Source organism: Alosa pseudoharengus, unplaced genomic scaffold, assembly GCF_046254945.1.
Source record: "Alosa pseudoharengus isolate Yale_2024_CS ecotype anadromous, Long Island Sound unplaced genomic scaffold, YU_APseudo_1.1 YU_APseudo_1.1_scf_2, whole genome shotgun sequence".
Classification (NCBI taxonomy): Eukaryota; Metazoa; Chordata; class Actinopteri; order Clupeiformes; family Clupeidae; genus Alosa; species Alosa pseudoharengus.
In genome coordinates this window covers 27,111,795-27,136,246 of record NW_027468663.1, presented here as the reverse complement: position 1 = coordinate 27,136,246, position 24,452 = coordinate 27,111,795, and the positions used below count along the sequence as shown (strand labels likewise).

The 24,452-nt window shown below is 43.0% G+C and overlaps 1 protein-coding gene across 1 annotated transcript in view; it reads left to right on the top strand.

The window, feature by feature from the left end:
- Nucleotides 1-652: 652 nt before the first annotated feature.
- nr3c2 (nuclear receptor subfamily 3, group C, member 2) overlaps nt 653-24,452 on the top strand; it is a 70,683-nt gene continuing 46,883 nt past the window's right edge. The window contains exons 1-2 of the mRNA XM_076294350.1: nt 653-1,040; nt 3,066-4,945. Of these exons, the coding sequence (XP_076150465.1) occupies nt 3,096-4,945 (1,850 nt within the window). The 5' untranslated portion in view covers nt 653-1,040; nt 3,066-3,095. The remainder of the gene's footprint in view (nt 1,041-3,065; nt 4,946-24,452) is intronic.

Here is a 24,452-nt window from a genome sequence, read left to right as displayed (position 1 = left end):
GATACATTACACCGCAGTGTCCACAAAAAGTACACTGGACATGTTTTTAAAATGGGCATGCATAGCACTTTCTGGACAAACGTGGACAAGAGTCAATACTTTCACTGTGTGGACCGATTATTAGACTATTAGCCTGTCTGTGGTGAACTCCAGTTTATCAGGCGTGGTTTGTTGAAAAATAAAAGTATGAAAATATTAAGATAGGCTTAATTAAATCTAGGCTACTGATTGGATCAAACATTAGCCTAAAGGAAGCTACTGATTTTATTGGATAAGCCTAAATGTATTAGCTCCACAAATTTTTTACAAATTTGTAGGCTATTTGATTTTATTTGTCATCCTTATTCTGAAACTGCTGTTATTGAATCTTCGTTTTTAAATAGCCTTGACTATCACACCTGACACAAAACTTTCCCATTCGATTGGGAAAAGGTCTTTCCCTGCACTATTGTAGTTTATCAAAGGTAAGGACATGGGGAGCACTGTCCTATATGTCTGGATTAACACCTGCGTAATTAAAATACCGTGCCCTACTTCTTCACGGTCGTAACAACATAGGCCTACACTGTAGGCTACCTGAGCGCGCAGCCAACGACTGAGCGCATTCCCCTCCCGAGTTCCTATTGCACTCGTTGCAGTAGGAGGGTTCATGAGCAGTATGACGTTGCTCTGCAAGTCAGTCCGACTGCCTAGCTCTTTTGATCGGTCTACTCTCGGGAAGCTAGAAAAATGGCAAATCTCTGACAATGTTCACTATCGGGAATTAGCAGATAAAGCCATGTGCGTTGTCATTGTCGACTGAAATGTCAAAAGCGTTGTGTTGTTGAGGATTGCGAGTGATATAGGCAGCTGCGAGTACTTCTGCGCTCAGCTGTCAGACTGAAACTACTGGATGCACGTCAAGAGTAAATAACAGTCGCAACCTTGTGGATAGTGAGGAACAAATACTTATTTGCTTGTTTTGTGTATTTATACACCTCTCTTGGATTACTGCTACCCAGCGACACAGTCACCAAACGAAACTGCATGTCGTTATAAAGGTAAGGACTTAAGAATATTGGTCCAAGGATAATTGTTTACTTTTAAACTGTTAGCGAAATATTACTAACTGCGACATCAGTTTACTTTGTAAAACAGTTCCAAACCGTATAAGTTGTAATGTCATCAGATGTGCGATTCGGCTCGTAGGTCCTATGTGGAAAGCAATCTTTTAATCAAAGCCAAGGGGGTATTTAAAATCTGATCCAGTCACTACCAATATCATTCCTATGACTGGATTTTCATTAATGATGGTAGCCTAATGACAGTGGTAGTAATTATATATAGGTCTACTAGCCTACTGATGATAATAATATGCTAGGGCCACAAATAGCCTACCATTACCGAATGAAAAACTAGTTGTGTGTCTAAGTGGTCTTGTGAAATAGCATCCATGTGCAGTGTTTATAACCTTGGACAAGTAACGAGGCTGAAGTCACGTTAATGATTATTTTCACTGTACTTAAGCAAAATTATGTTTTCATGTCAAAACACTGGCGCGCTATAGCCTACATGCTGAGAGTTTCGTATGCCTCTTCCATGGTGTTGTCATTACTAGGCGTCCGCGCTGTCTTGGTTTCACTAATTTGTAACTTGCGATAGCCTACCTGTGTCAACGCACTGATTAACTTTTTGATATTGTCGCATATGTTGGGGGTGTAAACCATTTGGAAACACACGATAAATGTTTTAAAGCAACTAAAATAAGCATGTCATGCATGCTTTTTGTCGGATAAAGTCTCTCGTAGTCAGCATTCGTTAACATAACGACATATGACGAGGATGTTTGCAAAGCATAATGTTGTCGCGTAGCACAACAACTAGGTTCACTTGAAAGGATGCAAAAAGTTCTGTTGACATGCCAACATTAGTTTAATAAAACATGACTGTCTTTACGCATACATCTGCACTAAAAGACATTCGTTTTTAATAAATATCAACCCTCTGATTTGTTTCCAAAAGTTTGATACGATGTTTTGCTGAACAATTCTTGATATTCAGAATTTCACGTAATGTCGCAGTAATGTTGTGGCTGCAAAGCTAATAAATGTTAGAGTGACAAAGGAGCCGGACCAATCCGCGCCTGACATGATGAAGTTCCAGCGACAGTGTGTCTCCTCTTGTCCAATGGTCGCTTGCCTGAGGTCGAGAGCACAAAGAACGGTACAGGATACGTCATGTGTTTTAAAGCCGTACTGTCATTTTGACTTTGGGATTTATATAATGTCATACAAATTGTATCGTATCTGCTGAAACAACTCTTAACTCAACAGTTATAATAGTAAAAATACGACCCCGTCAAAAGTCCCTTCAAATACGTTGGATAAATATTTTCGTCGTTTTTTTTAATTCTTCTGGCTCTTACACAGTCAAGAATGTAGGCGACAGAATTTACAGTGACTTTGTGGAAAGCCTGCGTCGTGTAGTGACCTTAACTATCGAAGTTCTCTCAGTCAAGTTTTTTTGGTTACTCAGCGCAAAGGCAGACTCAGGCTACAGTAGAGGGAATGGCTTGTGGCACCCGGATCATCATGTGTCAGCCGGATCAGGTCTCAGCCCATCCCCTCCTTCATCGGCGGTCGTGCTTTCTCGTGTCTCTTCGTATTTCCCACTGACACACACACAGGCCGTCAACAAGACTTCCAAGACCTCTGCGCACCGCCTATCACACACACACACACACACACACACACACACAGCCTCATATCATTCGTTTTTATTGATTTTATTTTGCTAATGTTATTCAAAATACTAGAACTTGATTTAGGAGTCAGTAATATTTATGTCATACAATAACTATCTAACTCTATCAGTTGTGTCTTTATCTAGATTTGTCAAATAACAGTATTATAATCCTTCTATGTAATGTCTGAAGGCTGCATATGACATACTTCTCAGTCTGCATACTTTTTTACCAGACCACATACAAGTGAGGACTCAGCAGTAGCATAATTCTCAGAATGACTGTGTTGTTTTCAGCCTAGAATGTTTTCCTTGTTTCCTACCAACCTCTTTGTTGTCCCCAGAGACCCACTGGGTGCATCAATGATCCAGTCATGGAGACCAAAAGATACCAAAGTTTCTTCGAGGGAAGCAACACAGAGAACAGATGGGCTCAGGTGCCCAGTGCCATGGAGCTTTGCTGCAGTGCAGAGGAGGGCTGTCTGAGCAGCACTGAAGTCCTCATGGACATTGCGAACGTCAACTGCTCGGCTTCCTCCAACGCTAACGCTGCCGCTGCCACAGCTGCTGCCTGCAAGGAGAACAGCAGGAAGAAAGCCGAGCAGGAGCGACAGCCCATGCTCCGCGTCTCGCAGAACCAGAACCAGAACCAGAACCAACCTTTTGCTTTCCCCACTTTTGGCAATTGCGGCAACTCCCTCCATGGTCGCAAGTCAGAGACAGACTCAAAGGAGCTCTCCAAGACTGTGGCCGAGTCCATGGGCCTCTACATGAATGCGGCCAGGGAGGCGGATTTTGGGTTTGGTGTGCAGCAGGGTGACAAGGGTGGCCAGTGTAGCCCTGGGAAACTCTACCCGTCCTGTGGCCGAGGGGTGCTGGAGGACGGCCAGGCCAGCTCCTCAGGGAGTCCAAAAATTAAGGGTCTTCCTCCAGGGTCATTTGCAGCAGGGTCCCAGATCCCCAGCACCACTCAAGCGGAGGGCAGCGCAGCGGCCTCCTCGGCCCTGGCCACCGCTCTGTCCTCCCCAGTCCCATCCTCCATCTCCAGCCCGACAGGAAACACCATGGTGACCTCCACCACCAGCCCAACATACTTTAGCACCGGCTGCTCCTCCATCGGAAGCCCCGTCAACCCTGCTGCAGCGGGTGGCATGCCCAGCCTGGGGGCCCAGGTCCATCGCCGCAGCTCTGCCACCTGCAGCCCCATTGAGCCGAGCGCAGTGGGATCACCTCTCGGAAGCCCCCTGAATGTAATGCGCTCACCCCTGTCCAGTCCTCAGAGTATGGGCAGTGTGCGCTCGCCTCCCTCCTGCAGTGCCAACATGAGGTCGTCTGTCTCCAGCCCCACAGGAAGCTCTTGTACTATCCGACCGTCCATGTCCAGCCCACCCTCAGGGGTCTCCATGGCTGTGGCCAGTCCCAGAAACGCCCCCTCGTCTGGATTTCCTGTATCAAGCCCACCGAGTGGACTAGGCTTGGTTCAGAGTGACACCCACAGCCCAGAGGGACAGGAGAGAGGTGACTTCAAAGTTTTTGAATTCCCAAAAGTGGAAAACATAGATGGGGAGATGTACAGTGTAGGCCTGGACCAGATGGGAATGGTGAAGTATATCAAGAATGAGCCAGATCCAGACTTTCGCATGTGTCTCGCTAGTTGTGGGAGCAAGAGTGGCAGTGCTGCAAACCCCCCGTTTGTGACCCACATCAAAAGTGAGCCCAATAAGGAGGATATCTGCATGAACCCACATTACAGTGAGCCACACCAGCACTCATTGGGCCTCTTTCCTGCCTCCGAGACCACATACTTGTCCTTGAGGGATAATATTGATGAGTATAGTCTCTCTGGCATTTTGGGACCACCCATTTCCTCTCTTAATGGTAACTATGAGCCAGGTGTGTTCCCCAGCAACAGCCTGACCAAGGCTATAAAGCAGGAAGCCCCTGATAGCAGCTACTACCCTGAGAACAGCAGCAATGGGCCAACATCAGCCATCGTTGGCGTTAACTCTGGAGGACACTCGTTTCACTACCAGATAGGAGCACAAGGAACAATGTCATTTGCACGGCATGACATGAGGGACCAAACGAATCCGTTAATGAATCTGATCTCCCCGGTCACGGCGCTGATGGAATCATGGAAATCGCGGCCGGGAATGCCACAGGGGGGCCTGTCCTCAAGAGGAGAGGGTTATCCGGGGCAGAGCTGCATCACCGACATGTCCAGGTAAGAATGATGGTGCATGGAACAAGCTGCAGTGCATGTTGAGCGTGGAATAGAGTTCTATTTGAGGATCGTGTTTTAGGCATTAGTGCGTCCGCTGCATCCCATCCTTAATGGAGAATATACTGAGCCAAAGGTGACCTGCAGGATCACAGTTTGCATATGTATTAATGAGGACAACCTGGAACCCAATGGTGCTTTAACGCTGTTTTAGTGAGTCAGTGCAGAAGAGCATTTAAATGCTGTTTTGTGATAATGGATAAATAATCGGTATTGCGGTAAAAAAACGAACAATCAAATCCACAGCCACGTGGGTGGAACTGTGAAACAAAAAGAAACATTAGGCAAAAACAGAATTTCCATTTTGTTTGTTGCTGGCAAAACGGCATTGGCAATGTTTAACTGTGACACAGTTGTTTTCTAGCCAGTCCAGTGAAATGGCCTAGTTGCATGAGAATCAACAAAATGAAATAAAATCAAGAGGAAAACACTAAACAACGGGGCTATAAAGTAGCCCATAACTGGGCTATTTCAGAGAAAGAATGTGAGCCTCTTACATAACACATCACCAACAAGGGAAAATGGTTGTTTATTCACAATTTCTGAAAAGATAATATACCAAGTGTTGTAGGTTGTTGGGATTACCTCTGGATTCAGGTTATTTGCTGCCTGCCTGTTGCTGCCTGTTTTGCTTTTAACATTGTGTGGTAGCCTTAAAAAATGCCAACTAGTCACTGAGGGCCATAAATGAATGCACAACAGACTGTACATTTCCTGGTTGCATCACTTTTTATTTTTGTATCTGCTAGTGCAGGAAGTTTTCAAGAAAGCCATAAACCAGATTCCCTTTTGATGAACTAAACCTGATAAGAATAAACCTGATGTTTGCTTAGGTTTCAGGTCTCAGATTGGGCAGTTACAGGGCTGTATACTATAACCAATATTCTCCTACTCATTATATATATATATATATATATATATATATATATAATTCTTTTTTTTTTATTATGTTTTAATTATAATAATTATTTAAATTATGGTATTGTGATACACCCTTAATTGTGATAGTTTGACTATACATATAATCAAAACTATAGCATTGCTTTTTATAAAATCACAACATCATACTTGCATCGTATATGTGTATAATTTAGTGGTCCCTTTCCATTGGCTCCCAAGAGGTGTTGCGTAAATTATTTACATTCAAAATGTAAATAGCCCAATGGGAAAGAGTATATTTAAATGTTAATGTTATCTGGCTGGCCTGAATTTGTGTATGGGCTAGAGGTACAGCACATCTCTCCTGCTTATACATTCAAATCTTTACTGTATTATAAATCACTTCTCTTACAACTTTACCTTAATTGACCCCGTCTTTTTTTATTATTATCACCTTATTTATTTGCTCTTTTTTGCTACTCCCCCACTACCTAAAAATGCTGCCTTGCCATCAAAAGGAATCAATTTTACTTGTGTTCAAAGCCCAACAATAAAATAATTAGCCCATGGGTATTGCATGCAATAAATTCAATTGTTTTCTTTTAATGCTTGCATGACTTCACCAAGGGTTTAAATCAATAACCGGTGTAGTGGAAATGTGAGTGTGTGTGTGTGTGCGTGCGTGCGTGCGTGCGTGCGTGCGTGCGTGCGTGCGTGCGTGTGTGTGTGTGTGTGTGTGTGTGTGTGTGTGTGTAAGGAGTAAGAGAGAAGGAGAGTGCTAGAGAAGAAAAAGAGGGATAATGAGCCATACGGGGGGAATGGGGAATGATATGGCAGTTACCTTGAAGGAGACCCATATGTCTGGGGTAGGGCTGATGTTGACGGGATGAGTGCCACGGCAGGACTAATGAGATTCAGCTTAGCTGAGTGTCACACTGAATGACGGTCAGAGTCAGGGTGGCCCAGTGCCATGCACGAGCAACACGGCTTACATCTCAACACCTTATCTGCAGCACTCTCTCTCTCTCTGTCTCTCTCTCACTCTCTCTCTCACTCACTCTCTTTCATTCTTTCTGTCAGCCCCTTTCCGACCATCTATTTCTCTCTGTCCTCTTTCCTTCTGTCCTTCCATGTTTTCTCTTATATCCATGTTCCCTTGCTTTGCTCATCACTAGCCCCTATTTACTTGTTTTTTTTTTGTTAATTGTCCCATCCCATTTTAAATGTTTGAAAAGTTATGTATGTATGTACCCACCCTAAATATCAACATTAACTACTACTGATAAGCAGAGTGAGTTGATCTCTTTCTTAATTCTCTTCCCTTCTCTTCCCCTCATCTCTGTCTGCCTGTATAAATGTGAAATTGTATGTGAATGTGTGTTCAGTGGAGGAGTATGGATGTGGAAGATATGGATTGGATTTCAAAACAGTTGTGTGTACGAGGGTATGGAGAACAGAAATGAAGCAGACAGAGGGTGGAAGTCCCTGTGCTCTGACTGATCCTGTAGCTAAATGGTTGGGCCTTTAAACAGAAGATGTATATTTAGGATGGTCATCTACTGCCCTGAGATTGACATACCCAATGGGGATATTTTCTTGTGCTCTGTGTCTTTACTGTAAAGTTGCATTGAATAAAAGTGCACTCCAGGGGGACTTCATGTAAACATGTAAAAACACATCATTTTTGAGGCTCTGTTGGAAGAAACTCTGCTGGAGGAAAACTCCTTTTGACGCAGTGGTGGAATTCAGGTTTATGTGTTCGTTCACACTTATGGATATACAGTAATGAGATTGCAGAATAATGATGAAAAACTGGAATGATTACAAAATGACCTACTTTTATGCGCTGGATTACACTTTTCTATTATGTTTTGCTTATTTGAAATCTTGTTTAGCTGTGAGTGCATTGTTGTCCAGTTTCTCCAATAAGTGTGAGTGCTACCTATCTATTGAAACAACATGACCTTTATCCAGAATTCAAGATGGCACATGGAAGTTATACAGATGCTGTATACTGAAAAAAGTGTATATTATTAAATAGAATGCATGTTAGATGATTATGTTAGTTTGTTTCAGACCTGATGTATTTTGTGAAATGGTCAGGATTGTCACAGTCAAATCTTTATTTTAGCATAGGAAATAGGAAATATATTACAAAAGAAATATCACTTTGTTTACTTCAATCGACAGGAATATAAAAAACATACTGTAATGTCTATAAAGAATCTGGGGAGTTTGAATGTCATGTGTTCTCTCCTTTTTGTTGGTCTTGACAAGAGAAGAACTCCTTGCACTGGACCCTTTCCAACTTCCAATGTTCCTTGGAAAGATGAAAGGCCATATTCCTGTGAGAGCACTAATAAGAACATAATTGTATGTTCTTTTGTAGAATTAATGAGCAGCATTGATTTGATTAATTCAGATGTGGTAGAGTACTAATATCCAATTAAATCCCACTCACTTGCTCTGCTCTGTTGCATTGTGGGTAGTGGGGCCATTGCCATGTGTCATACTTGCCTGTGCCTGTAGATATGGAATGGATGGAACACAAAGAGAAGCTGAGAGGGAGAGAATATCATAAATAGCATTCATATATAAAATCTGTAATATACATATATATATATATATATATATATATATATATATATATATATATATAATCTATAATATATAGATTATAGTGAAAGTTTTAATGAACTGTTGTGAAAAGAGAGAAAATATTAGTCATTTCCAAACTAGAATAATACAGTCAGTCTCTGAAAATGAGGGCAGACTCCAATAACTGCAGATTCACACACTTGAGGAATGGCTCAGTTGTTAGAGTGCCATAGAGAACAAGGTGTCAAATTCTCTCCTTCTTTCTCTCACTTTCTCTCCTTCTCTCTCTTACTTTCTCTCCTTCTCTCTCTTTCTCATCCTTGATCCCTCCCTGCCCCCAACTCGCTCTCTCTTTCTTTCTAACCCTCCCGTTATACTTCTTCCTCTGTCTGTCTATGGACACACACACACACTTTCTGTCTCGCTTTGTCTTTCACACACACACACACTCTCTCTCTCACACACACACACACACACACACACACACACACACACACACTCTCTCTCTCACGCACACACACACACACACACACACACACACATACACACAAGCAAAAAAAGAACTTGGCACAGTAATAAAAATGTGGTTGCTGTTCGCAGGGTTTTCTGGGATAGAGACGCATGTCCTCATTTGAACTTTTACCTAAAACAGGTTTTCAACATCCCAAGCCAAATTTCCACAAGGCGGGTAAAACCAATGCATCTGCCAGTACCCCAGTCAGAGCGCATCACACAAGGTTTAATCTTATAACTGATATATGTTATATCTATAACCACCTCCTATAGCTACAATGGCATATAGGACTGGAATCTGACATTTGTTTCATTTCTACATGTTCTGTATATAAATAATTCAGAGAGAGAAGGAGGGAAAGAGAGAAAAAGATAAGAATGATGCTTAGTAAACTGTGTGAAATAGTAACCATGGATATGGATGTGTTGCACAGAGTGGAGTGTGACGTAAAATATAATTTTTTTGTACTAAATGTAGTTACCTCTTAAAACTGGAAAAATCCTTATCTCTGAATGTCAGAGCCATCATTTGCTTTGGCTCAACATGCATGGCTGAACAAACAATAACATAACATGATCATTCATGTTTAATTGGAAGTTGCTCAAGTGGTGGTACTGAATGAGCCAGTTTTAGGCAATGAAGGGGACTTCAGTATAGACTACATCATCACAAAGCACAGACAGAAATGGACGCCATTAATGAAAGCACTTCAAAAAATGTTAATTGTTCCGCTTGGGTGGCAAAGTAGGTCAAGCTCAGCTGGCTCAATTAAAGTGCAGGAGACTGAGGGGGAAAAACACAACCGGAAGACAGGCAAACTTTCCAGCCGCATTTCATGTAGCGCTAACAGCTCTCCTCCCCCATGTTTCTCTTTCCTCTCCTCCTCTCCCTCCCTCTCACTCTCTAGCTCTTTCGTTCTGTCTGTCTCTAACACATGTGTGCTGCACTTTTGAATATGTCCAATAAATCTTTAAAGATGGCCGGCGTGCGGCATCGAATGTGACCTAGAAAGCACACAGAGGCTCTTTCTTTAGAGCTGTCGGTGGGGAAAACAAGGCAATGCTTGCCTTTGTGCAGACTTGAGGTGGACCCATAAAAATGAATTCTCCACTCGAGTGACAATGGCTACAGGAAAGTCAAAAGAATAAATCAAGAGGAGCAGGGACAGACACGGATGCACCAACAGCCAGTCCAGCAAGATGACAGGGCACATGAATATACACATGCAGATGTTTATGCACAGATGTGTGAGTACAACTCACTCAATCATGGAAATGGCTGCTGTAAAATCCCATTGTGTACAATGTAGTGCTTGACAGGCTTGATCACATCAAACTCTAAAAGAATAATCAGTTTGATTGGGGAATGAAATCAAATGGAAAGTGTCATGTAAAAGGATTGTAAGAAAAGACAAGGAATCAGTAGAATGCACACAGTAACTCCAAATCTCTGATTGGCTAAAAAGGTATTTTATTGCTCAATCCTACTACCACATGTTGTCAGTTTTAGTTACGGGTTGTTGCATAGCAACGATTGTGCTGCCTCAGAGGAAGAAAGAGAGAGAGAGAGATAGAGAAATATAGCGGTAGAGAGAACGGTGTACTTTATTTCTGTATGTTTATTTGTGTATTACAATGTATCTACAAATCTGACATAAAAGCAAAATGTTGAGATTCCTAGATGTAAGCGGAACAGAAAGGGCTTTGATAGTGGTGTGGTGAGCCCTTGACCTAGATGTTCAAATGTGCAGTGCTTTTCTAACCTGTGTCAATACCTGTTTACACCATTGATATGGCTAATTGCCTTCAGACTCTGGCCAGAGCCTGACCTGAATGGGGCTCAGCAATCATTTGGGATCATTGCAGCACTATTCACATCTAGTAAAGTCACATCTAGTAAAGTCGCTTAAAGTAAACATTTGTGTTATATGCTGCTAATAAGCTTAACATTTGATTAATTGTTTCATAATCAAATATTTTAGAATGAATGTATTCGCCATAGGATTTGGTCACTCAAAGTAGAAAAAATCGTTGCCTATTCACACTCATGTGAGTGAGACCCCACTAGTCACACGACAGTAGCAGATCCAGTGGGGTTTTTTTAAATATAAAGTTTGCAGATGTCGCAATGCATTCTTGTAATAATTATGAATTTTTAATTATTCCATATTAAAATATGAAATATGGATGCCTTTCAGCTAGGAATGTCAACAGGCTGCAAAAACTTGACGATGTCAAATGTAGCACTTAAATTGGTGCAAGGAAACTTAACACTATGGCTTTGCAAAGGGTTTGCCCAGTAAAATTATTATGCTTCAAGATAGAGGATGTGTTACACATAATAACCATTGCAGCATAAATCCAAGCGATACAAATGAGCATTTAATCCTTGCTCCAGGCCCAACTTAGGCTCGCATCTGGAGTGATAATTTAGAATTTTTACAGCAAGTATAAATTCTTCACATGCCAAACTGCTCCAACAGGCCTTGCTGCATTAGAGGTCAGGTATGAATTCCCACTTGGCTGTTAACACTCAATTAACAAATACAGCCCCTCCAGAAAGTACAAAACTCCAAATAGTGCATTCCACTTTGACGCAAGGCTGGCCTGTTGTGAAGCAGGTTGTCCCTGTGGGTTCTGAATGGGTGCTTTGACCCATTTCCGTGTGGGGCTCGGCAGCGGACCACTAGGCTAACTGTTGGGTCGCATGCACTTTAATGTTCAATGGGCCATTCTGACTGAAGGTTGGAAAGCACTGTTTCCATGGCAATGAACCATATCCTACTTTTCCCATTAGCACGGTTAATTGATGTTACAGTTGCTTGCTACATTTTGCGCCCCCTCTCCCCTTTTATTTCAGCGCACAATTCCATTTCTCTGTATTTCTTATCGCAGCGGCCCATGTGCAGAGAAACATTTCGCAGCCGAGGCGTTTGTTTCACAGTTGTTGAGGCGGATGACGTGCTCCGCGTTCTTCCTTCATACCGACACGCTCAGATTCCAGCAGCATATGCTGCCATATTTCTGGAATCTGTGTCAGGGCTCAAAGTTCAGGTGGCTCTGTCAGCGTTCCAAGTATTGCGTGTGTATCTCACAAACTAGACCCGACTGACACTGATGAGTTGGTCAAACTGGTTCCAGACAGATATGTATGATGATAGGACAGCAGAACAAACAATTAGACAGATGGATGAGCACTCAGGCACATGTGTGTGTGTGTGTGTGTGTGTGTGTGCTTGTCCTTGTGTGTGGTACCAGCCTGAATGTGGGTGCAGAGACAAGGGTTTAATACTCCCACCCTGATATGCTTATTGTAGGCGACGCCACTCTCCCATGCAACGCTAACCTGACACTCTGTTGCTACGCCCACCCAGCCTCATTCAGTGTATGCAGACTGGGTCATGTAAGTCAGCCTTCACATGATAAACGGACCTCCACCCCCTCCCCCAGCTAGCACACTGACATGGCAGCACAGTGGAGGTTGTCAACCCTTTTGCATGTTGCTACATATCCTAGCGTGAGCCTATTTTAGGCATAACCTGTGATGTCTTTTTAAGATAGTTTAACATGCAGAAGAGGGGAGATTACTGGGGATAGGGCTGTTATACCAGGTGAACCAGTCAAACTACAGGCCAACTTGTGGCACTGTGGTTACAGTATCCATACAAATAAGCTGTGTTATTGTAAAACAATGAATGTTACTCGCTGAATATATTTTCCAGAATAGCTCCTTTCTAGAATGATGTCTCACGTCACTTTTAGAAATATTGAAATGGAAGTAGTCATTGTGAGAGAAAATATGTTATTGTTCGCAAAGATGTTAGAAGTTAGTATAAAGGCACACATCTCAGAAAGTACACAGAGCTGAAAGTACAGTTCTGGCTGGATCTTTCCCCTGTGTGTATTTGTGGGCTGGATCTGGGGTTATAAGTCATGATGTAGTCCCTTCTGTCGTCACATCAGACACACTCTACTGCCTTGATGGCATTTTCCCTTCCCTTATTTCATAAAAGATAAGGAAAGGGAAGCAGAAGAGAGAGAGAGAATGCCGATTTTCCCACGTGATTCATTTGGAGCTGAGCCAGGAAGTGAGGGGCAGCATTTCAACTGAGGCAAAACAGAGAGGGCAAGAGACCAACACAAGGAAATAAATCAAACGAAAGAAAGAAACAGATAAAGGACTATTTTACTGCCAGTGTCAGTGGGCTTGTTGATTGCTGTACACTAATTGAGTGTGGATAAGCAGGAGAGGAGATAGGCATCAGCCTGATGCTTGCTGCTCCAGCCAGCGTAGAGTGGCAGTGGAGAGGAAAGGCTGTGGCCAATGACAAACTCTTGTTTTTGTCCACTGCCAGGGCTGCACCTGAGGGCGATGCTTTTAATGACTGTGGTCGGCCTGTCTTATCCCAGCCAGGGCTCGGCCTTAAACAAACCACCAATCATGACATTATCCCTCCGAGGATGTCACTCAGCAGGCCGGAGGAGGATGGCCCTTCAAAGCCTGCACGGAAAAAGTGGCTGATAGAGAACATGCTGAGTCGTCCGATGTGTCCTGGATGTCATGTTTTGCTCCAGGGGAAAGGGAGTATAGAGATATTGAGGCCCCAGTCGCAAATCATCCCCTCAGGACAAAAATGGTGTGAAAAAATGAGGACAAGCCTCAAATCACATGGGACGGCTCCCTTGGGAAGCCTTCCTTTCCCTCCTCTGCTCTGCATCGCTCTCTAGACACAACAGATGCTGCGCATGTTAGGGCCCACTCTCCCTCTCACTCGACTTGGGCTTGAGTTTTCACTCGCCAGATGCTTCAATGTCTAATTTTCACTAGATGCACAAATCCACTTTTGGGGAAATGGGAAAAGGAACAAAAGGAGTTTGGGTAAATTGCAGTCAGATCTGCGGCCACTCTCTGTTTGCCATTCACTGTAGCTTCACTCTCAGCCTGAGAGCTCATGTTGGCTTTGGGCACAAAGTCCAGTTTGTGCTCCCTCTCTCTCTCCCCTTTCTCTCGGCTGCTTCTGCTTTGTATCGTGGTATCTAGCCAACATCTGTTGGTTACACAAAAGCAGTGATTCACCACAGTTTCCTGTGGTTTGGTTGGTTGGTGGTTTTCTATAGATATGCAGCCAGGGGATTTGATGGGGATGCGGGCTGACGTGGCAGTTGATGGGCTGGGGGATGGGCACTTGATGAGTGTGTGTTTCATAAGGGGCTGGCTGAAACACACCTGTAGCTTTGTTGTTTTGTACATTCAATCCCCTCCCAGTGTTGGTCTGTGAAGAGCTCAGAGGCAAGGAGTCCTGCCTCAGGTGAAGGTCAGTTAGTCAGGTGCAGAAATAGATAGATAAAAGCTGGCTGGCTGTGGTGTGGTGTGTTTAGAGGGCAGCAGTGATTAATAGGAGGTGTGGAGAGTGAGTGTGACGGGCAGGTCAGTGCCGTATGGCGAGATTGAATCAGATCCCTGAAGGAGCAGTGGCCAGACGATGCCGGTGGGCTGACCTTGTGGATGCCCCATTAGAGTAATTGGCCTTTATGTTGGACCGGATGACAGGCATTTATTACAGGGTGTTTACCCTGTAATCATTTTATTACCGCCTGTATCCAGTGGGTGCTTAGATTTCGCATGTGGTAAACCAGATATGAGCAGAGAGGGTGAGCTTGTTGCCCGGCTAACCTATGAATGGAGAAATGTACACACAAGCCTATAGCGGACCAGAGTAGAAGAAGAGAGAGAGAGAGAGAGAAAGAAAGAGAGAGAGAGAGAGAGAATGAAAGAAATACTCCACCACTACTTCTACTCTTCCTTTGCACAGAGCACAACATGTGAACACTAAAAAAAGATCATTCATGCATTTACAAAATGCTGCTGATACATACAGTACTAATCATTTCAAATGCCAGTTCACACAGAGAACAATGGAGTGATTTGTATTACTCAGATCTGTTCATTTTTTTTAACAAGCATGTCTAGATTCAACTCGACTGGGGTTAAGTGCACATACAGAAAAGAAAATGGACCATTATTAAGTAGTATTCCATATAGAGTTTATAAGGTCTTCGGTCTGTGACAAGGTCATCATTTTTTTCTGTTGAGTCAGAATGGGAAACAGTGCAGACCTCAAAATAATATTTGCTTTTGATACTACAAGAGACTATGTTTTACATGACCTGTGCTTTATAATATGTGGATACATACTGTAGGCCTAACATAACAAGGCCGGCCCCACGAGCAAGTTCAAAGAGTTCAGACACGGTACCATACTGCATCAAGAAAGGCGGCATTGGGCAAAAATGCTGATTGATAATTACATTTGACACAAAACTTGAACTTATGACAAAGACTTGGCAAAGACCCTTACTTTAGTTCCCAGACTATTGGTTGCAGTAGGTAAATTATGGTGCCAAACATTGTCCTTGGAGCAGTATTTCAGCCCAGATCAAGATTCTTTTCAATCTTGTCATTTAATTTGTCAATCTTTTGTCCTCAAGCATCATGCTACACAGATCAGGTTTACAGTGGTAGCCAGGTTATTCAATAACACTGTGTGTGTGTGTGTGTGTGTGTGTGTGTGTGTGTGTATGTGTGTGTGTGTGTGTGTGTGTGTGTGTGTGTGCGTGCGTGTGCGTGTGTGCATGTGTGTGTCCATGTGTGTGTGTGTGCGTGCGTGTGTGTGTGTGTGTGTGTGTGTGCCAGGAAGTCAGTTAGGCAGGAGTGAGAAATAGAAGAGAAGACAAACAATTCAGAGAAGCCGTGTGAGTGAGAGGAAGCAGGAGCAGCGAGGGCAAGTCACAGAAGAGACAGAGGGATGGGAGATGGGAGATTTGAGGCCAGGCTCTCCTATCCATCATCTCCACAGAAACCCAGAAAAGCGCTCCACACCACTTAAATCGTCCCCTACATCTTGTTGACTTCTCTGTGCGATGGAGACAGACTCTGCACCTATTTATAGCAGTGATAAGAGGTTTAGAGAGGAAATGAATGGTATAGTCAGTAATCTATGCCTTATGTGTGCAAATCATAGCAAAGACATTTCTCTTTCCCATCTGTGCATGGTCTTGATTAAATCTACCATAATGAGATTAGTTGCAATACAAATGCACACAGTGGAGAAATACACAAGTTGGATCTCTTGTCGTCTTCAGCACCTGAATAAGACTTGAAGGGGGACGGTTTGAATGTATGTAGAGCAGTGTGTGTGTGTGTGTGTGTGTGTGTGTGTGTGTGTGTGTGTGTGTGTTTGTTGTGCTTGCCCTGAGGCTGTAACACTGTGAGCATGGTTGTGGAGTCTCTCTGTCTATGCTAGTCTGGTGGCTGGCCAGCAAGACAATGTTAATCTTATACATCTCTTAATCTTCAAGGTCATGCCATGAGCCAGACAACATCCATGCACAAATAGTCCACCTCTTGAATACATTTCTTGCAGAAGTAAAATGAACGCAGAAATGAAATGAATAAGACGCAGATAAGCAATAGCTAGTCATTTATTATTATATGTGTTAACAATAGTTGTATCTACATCAAACTTGCTTAACCATAGTAAATACTTTTTAATATTTTGGATTTTTGCAAGTCATTTTAGCAAGATGGTTCCTATGTAGATTTAGGTCTGGCAGCATTCTGAGTAATCATGAAGGTTAACTCTGAAGGAGTCCTTAGCGCTGTCACCAAGTGCAGAATGGCTAAGTCCTCCGTACTTCCACTAATGTGAGTTTGTTTAACTGGGCGGAGAGGCAATGCTTCCACCATGGGCACTGTGGCCATTACATCTAATGAGAAGCAGGCCAAGAGAGCTTGTCCACCTGCAGTCACTTACATGGCTCAGCTGTGACAGAATGCTCTGTATTTCACAGCACAGATGCTACTGGGAGTACTTCCCTATGTCTCTGGCCCACACAAATGGCTGCCTTATCTTCCTCTTTCAGAGGCATGACAGTGCAGGTATGTATTAGCATGAACACAACAACTGAACATTTCATGGCAGGTCCCCTCCCTTTTCCCTGCTAATTGGATTGACTGAGCCCCCTCACTGGCCTACATAAGTATTTATATTGTGCTTGGGGGGCTTAATGCGAATGACATTGATCTGATGAGACTGACATTTAAGCTCTTAAAGCCCTTGGGATATTATGAGGGCTATGTAAGAAAGGAAGCTTTTTAAGGAAAAGAAAGAGGAGAATTTACAACAGCAGTGTGACTACATTTCCACAGTCCATTGGTGTGTCAATAACAGCGTGTCAGTTTTTGTCAGCATCTGCTTTGTCAGCAGTCTGTCCTCCTTCTTGACACTGACTCAGTGCTCTGCGGCAGGCACTTGGTTCGATGTTACCGGTTCTTCAGGTTCTTCCACAACTTTTATAAAATGAGAAAGTTTCTCCCCGTCATGCTGAAGGTGATGAGCAGAGCCGTGTCTACTCACCTCCTGACCCAGAAAATCCCAAAGCAAATACCACAGCACTTTTGTGAAACTTTGCCCTGTATCACTGGAATATTGCAATACTGTACACTGGAATAATCCAATCAACTTGAATCCCCTGTAGTTCTATTAAGTACTGTATGTGTGTTTCCTCTGTGACACACACCCAAAAAAAACTTAAATAGGTTATAGTAATTGTTGAATGACTGAGTTTCAAATCTGATAAGAGGCCAGCAGTTGCGTGCTGTTTAAGCAATGCTGGGGAGATTAGAAATAGATTAGTTGCTGTGCTGAAATATGTCTTGAGTATAATCTGTAATTGAGGTTATGAACAATCTAATAGCCCCTTTGTTGAGCTGAAGGAATGTTACAGAGTTGGATAGCCTTTTTATCCACTGAGTTATTTGTGTTTTAATGTCATATAAGATTTGGTTGCAGATTGTGTACATGAGATTCTGTACCAGTGAGTGCAGGCCAACTACTGCTACTACGCCACAGTTGTACAGAAAACATAGTGTGGAGAGTGAAATGAGCCCTTTTCTGACCCCAGTTGAATTGTTACAGTAATGAATCAGGCTTTTGCGTATGTCCAAGGATCATTATCATCATTTGTCCACTCATTGCTCCTCTTCTCTGGCGCAAGGTAGTGAAGTTGTTCTACATTGATCTTGTGTCTTGCCTCTTATTCAGTTTGTTTGCTGATCATCTTGTAATCCAATTGCAGATCCAAAGCCCTCTTTAGCCAGGAGAGGCCTATGCTGAAGAGCACCTCTTTGCATACAGGAAGGAGAGAAAAGTGTGTGTGTGTGTGTGTGTGTGTGTGTGTGTGTGATGGGCGGGCATTGCCTGAGTGAGTAGAAGGGAGAGAGATATTGAAAGAAAAGAAGTTTTAGAATTAATATTCTAAATGAGCCCATTCTTGAATTTCCCCCCTTGAATTTCCCCCTGGGGATCAATAAAGTATCTATCTATCTATCTATCTATCTATCTATCTATCTATCTATCTATCTGTTTGGCAGCCCTCTGAACTAGTCCAGGAGGCCCTAGCTTTTGCCTTTACATTGCTTTGTAATTTAACTTCATTTTTGGCCCTTGGCGTGGCGTAGTGTGACGTGGTGTGGCGTGGTGTGGCAGGCTCCTAGCCCAATCCAGTACCACTAACAGAATCTTTCAACAAGGATGACTGTTCCTCCACAGCAGATGCCATCACATGCCAGATAAATCACAGCCAGTGAGCTCAGTATACATCCAGACCAATAAACAATAAGCCCCCACCCACCTCCACCCCTGACAGATTTATAGCAGATCATTTCCACTCATAAATAAATAGGCATTGTGTCATTACAGTCTGTTTATTTAGGAAGATTTTGTATGGGAAAATGTGATGGTTTTCTTCCTTATAAGTCAGACAATGTGTCGTCTACTACTGAATGAAAGGTTATGTTGCAACCTGTACAATGTATCTTTTATCAAAGTGGAGAGCCAGAGAGATTTGTTTTAGTGTGATTTTGACTAGATTGCAACCTCTGCCGTGCCACTAAATAGCAGTTACCCATTAGAAGCTAACCTCTGTACAGCAGAAAACAGAAATGCATGACAAGGTGCACATGTATGTGTGCATGTGCTGCCTTTGTGTGATAAAGATGGAAGGAAAAAAGTGGAATGAGTTATCAGTGAGATTTCTATGAATCACACACACACACACACACACACACACACACACACACACACACACACACACACACACACACACACACACACACACACACACACAATATCTGTAGACTGGTGGCACTTTGATCTAGACAGAGATAACTGTTAACCTGTTATTATGGTAAACAGTCAACAAATACTCTTTTCAAGATGTCAAGTTTTTTTTCTAACTGGGTGACAGTCTGGTGTCCAGTTACATTTCCCTCTCAGCTGCATTGTATAAAATTTGAAAGAACTCAATAACCTATCAGTGTTTGTTTCACACACAGTGAAGCACAATGCAAACAATAGTGCCATGCTTCATGACTCCTGCAGAGATTAATGCAGACCGTTCACTACCATCAAACCAGTCTAGCCAGAACTCAACAGCACACCACAGAAATCTCATCCCTGGGCAGAATGGATCCTTCACAATTAGATGCTTCATTTCAGTCCAGTGTCTGTGAAGCCATACAGGCCTGGTCCTGTTTAATGCCAGGGCTGGTGGTGGGAGTGATTAGGATGGTTTGCCACACTGTGGCTTTGCATTATGTTAAAGTGGAAAACCCAAAGAGTTCTTGTGGTTGCCAAAGACAACAGACTAGGATATGAGAACCCAGGGATTCTAATAAGAGGGGAACTTCATGCTCCTCATATTAGGAGATAGTTAAAGGTTGTATCAGCGATTGCAGGCCCAAACACAAATGATCACATTCATCTAATCTTTCCTAACGATCCACTAGTTGTTCGCCCCATAAGCAGGCCGTCAAAAAAACGCGTCTCTGTAAGCAGCCTAGGCTCTGAGATCTGCACACAAAAACAATTTCTAACAAGTGTTGCCAACCACTCAAAGCCAAAATAAAGTGTTCCAACTAATAACCGACGAGATGCGCGTTCGGGAGAGTTTCAATTACACGGGATGGAGGGGGAGGGAGTAGCGAGCTAGCTCTCTGTTTTGTTTGAACATCAACAGAAGTGACATTACCCCGTCATCGCTGATACAACCTTTAAGTCATATTAAGTCTAGAGAAATTGCATTTCAAAAGGTATATTTACATGAAGTCCTTTATTTGAAAATAAAGTAATGCTTTTTTTCCCATAGTGGCACTGTTTTGAACATCATGTTAGAATTCTCAGCCATGGTCTGTTGTAAGATATTTTTTAATAGTTAAAAATCAACAGTTGATAGGAGAATCACTTTAAAGTCACACTTCATATTCATATTCCCTGGCTACCCATAAAACGTACCTCACAGCTATTGCTTTACACCCTCACGGTCAGCTGCCTCATCTAAACAGTTCCTAAAATTACACAAAAACACAAAAACATACACACATGTAGTTCCAACTCAGAGATGACAAACATGACTGAGGCAGACAGAGTCATGTTTCATGTCTGCCTTCCAGGAGACAACCTGATAAGCTGGAAGGAAGAACAATTCTAATCAGTGTTGGAAAACGCTCCATAATGAATACATGTGTAATGTTATATACAACGAATCCATATAAAACCCTTTGTTGAGAAGGGAATCTGCAGGGAAACATGGAAATATATATATTTTAAAATTGCAGTGATGATTCACCACCACCACAGTGCCTTGATTGACAGGTTGACAGTGCTGCTCTTTCATTAAAAAGGCAAACCTGACATTTATGGTGAACACCATGCACTATTTGTCCGTCAGTAATGTATGTGGTGGATGGAAGGCAAGACACATGACAGTTTAAGTACATATAGTGTGTATACATAGATTGTCTTAAGCCTTTCTGACAGCTACTGCACTATTGGAAGAGAAAGCAGTGGTTTAATGCACCTCACCTGTGTAAACCTTTAATCAGGTCATCTTGCACACTTCTGCTCCGATACACTATGTCATCAGCATAGGGGGTTTCTCAACATGAAGCAACATGTGAAGAGGTAAAGTGCTGAGCAATGCTGCAGAAAGTCTGCTCACAAAGCCCTCTGTTCAAGAGGAAAATCTATTGTTCAGTGAAACAAATCCCTGTGGTCTCCCATTGAAGAACTTACAGTCTCACTGGAGACTAGCTCAAGCCCACAAAAGTAATTAAACATGCTTTAAAAGGAACATAAAGAAGAAAAAAAGAATAGAAAATCACCCTACAGTGTTAGATGGGTGAGGGATTTGTTTTTAGCAAGAGAGCTAACTTTCCCCTCCTTTTTCTGAACAAAGGAAGAAGATGTAAGAGTCTTGGCTGAAGGTCCATCGTCACACTCCAGCTTAGAGTTCTTCTATTAAACACCAGGCTTTATTTTCTCTCCTAGAAAAACAAAGTATAGAGCCAGCTTCCCCAAATAAAGGGATTGCCTACCTTGCCCGCACCTTGTCCTTATCCCTAAATATTTATGAGCTGCACTGAGGATGTCATGTATTTACGCTAATGTGCAGAGTCTTTAAAGGCTCCTTGAACAATGAGCTACACTGTGTGCAAAAGACAATAAAATATTCAGGAGACTGTGAGCAGGGTGAAAAGTTTTGAGTTGCCTACATTTTGGTGGGCTGGAGATGTGAGAGATATTCTGAGCACTGAGGATGTTTGGTTGGGCCCTACTTTATTTGAACAGGGAGGGCAGAGCGGCGGAGGTGCACTGTTATGATTCATTAAAAGGCCTACGTGATGGGAATGGCGATGTGGCTGGGGACCCGGCGGCGAGACTGTGGAGGAGAGGAGACTGTCTGAATGTGGACGGCCTTCCGCCTTCCCTCATCTCCTCACTGCTTACATAACGAGGAGGTCCGCGACACTCCCACGTCTCCTCCAGCCCCCAGTTTCCTAGTCTCTGTGTTTGTTGTATCCACAGTAAAGATAAGAATAGCAAAGGTACAGATATACAGCGTGTTATCTATCACTGCTTTTGCTCTCTGCCTGGGAATAGTGTAATAAATGGTTAATATAGTTTAATAGATATCAGTGTAGCCACTGAACAAAAGGAATATTCAAATAAAGGAATTCAAAAAATTCAAATATCAAGGAAAATTCAAATGCATCTTATTTGTCACATAAAAAATACCTATTGGGTAATTGCAATGTGTATTCTATTTCGAGTGTTGAAAGTGTCCTAATTTTTACTTGCCATGACGACTCCACCAAACTGCTCCCCAGGTCAAATTCTGAGAGATATGAATGTCATATACTGGCACAATTTTCTGTCTGTCCATCTGTCTCTCCCAGGTGGCTGAGATTTACAGAGTTGGGCGTGGTGGTGTGAAGTTGTGGGTAATGACTTAGTATAAACTCACAGAGGCATATGCATGACTAACGTCATAAATAAGTAATTTACACAAAGATTGGGGGTTTATTCACCGACAAAGCAGGTTACAAACAGGATTTGACAGAGAAATAGTTCAGTTGATTTGGTTCAGTGATCAGAGTCTTAGACAAAGTAATGCTTTGCATACCTCTTAGCAAGTATAGATTTCATGAGACCAAGGGGAATGAAGAGATGAGTGAATCAGTGCATTCAGAGTGAGGCTAGGTGAGAGTGAGACTAGGTGAGAGTGAGGCTAGGTGAGAGTGAGGCTAGGAGTGAGGCTAGGTGAGAGTGAGGCTAGGTGAGAGTGAGACTAGGTGAGAGTGAGGCCAGGTGAGAGTGAGACTAGGACTGTGTCTCAAATTGCGTACTTCTGCACTTACAATACCTAATTTGAGTGCATGAGGGTGTTCACACTGACAATTCCAACGACACGAAGGGCACTGCAAGTTCCCGGATGGTGCACTCATAACGGTCAAAAAGCTGAGTGTGCAACTTTTCGCCCCCTTAACGGACGCCATCTTGGCCAAATGGCGGAAGGGGAGGGAGTGTTTTCAAACTCGTGGAAATCGCGGGTGAGAAAGCTGAAGCAGCAGCAGTGGAAAACAGACTTTACGGAGGTACAAGCAAGTTATAACATAAACGGTTCATGTTTTGACACAGTATGACCATGTCACTGTCGAGTTGAGGACGCCAATAAAGTTATGTTTGCGATCGTCATTTCCGTGAAGTGAACGGAGTTAGTGTTTGATATGAGACAATACTATTTTGTTAAAATTTGCGCACTCCGCCAGTAAGCACACAGTGCACATAGTGTACTACACGAAAGTGTACTCACGTAAGTACACCAATTGAGACAGACTCTAGGTGAGAGTGAGGCTAGGAGTGAGGCTAGGTGATAGTGAGACTAGGTGAGAGTGAGACTAGGTGATAGTGAGACTAGGTGAGAGTGAGGCTAGGTGATAGTGAGAATAGGTGAGAGTTAGTCTAGGTGAGAGTGAGGCTAGGTGAGAGTGAGGCTAGGTGAGAGTAAGGCTAGGTGAGAGTGAGGCCAGGTGAGAGTGAGGCTAGGTGAGAGTGAGACTAGGTGATAGTGAGGCTAGGTGAGAGTGAGGCTAGGAGTGAGGCTAGGTGAGTGTGAGGCTAGGAGTGAGGCTAGGAGTGAGGCTAGGTGAGCGTGAGGCTAGGAGTGAGGCTAGGCTCAGAAGCGCCGATTCAGTGCTGTGCATTACACAAAACCCAGATTGGTAAATGTCAATCATAGATATATACACTAGATGTCGCCTTCTGCTTCTCAGCATGCGTCAACACCGCCGCCATCTTTGTACAGGGATCTGAATCGCTAAACTAGTTCTCCTGTATTGTCAGCGTTACCTATTTAGCGACGTTTGGCCATCCCCAGCGATAGAAAACCTTTTTAGCGATTAGCGACAAATTTGGGAACTTCTCACAATGATGGCAGATCGGCTTCTTTGTTGTTGAAACGTAAGAAAATCACCTTTCTCATGGCTTTGTCATTTATGAATTCAGCTACATCTCGTTTGCCCATGGCACTGACCCATGATTATAAAAGTAACGACTGGCGTAGCCTATGTAGTAGCAGAGGTAAATGTTCTACAGATCTACAGCAACTTCTGGTGAGATTACAACTTACATGAGTAAACGAGACGAGGGGTATGTGGCCTCAACCAGAGCCTGTCTACGAAGAGCCTGTTTGCTTTCATTGTATCGAACCTGGTTGCAGTTTACTCATTGTTCCTCTAGGGGCCGCCGCTAGCTAGTGCAGAATGAATGGGAGTCTATGGGGCTAGACGGGTAAAATGTATCTTTATTATCGTCTTAAGCTTAGTTTTCTGTAGACTCAACCATAAATACATGCCTGTCAGTTGGAACAACCCAAAAAATTAGATAATTGCTTGAGATTTTGACGATTTATGGTGATTTTATTTTCGCTAGATCTTTGCCCAGATTGACGCTAATGCATTATAGAGGAGTGGATCACTGAAGCAAGATGGCGTCTCGAATGACGCATTCGTTCCAATGAACAGCAGTAGTCAAGGCGACATCTAGTGTATATATCTATG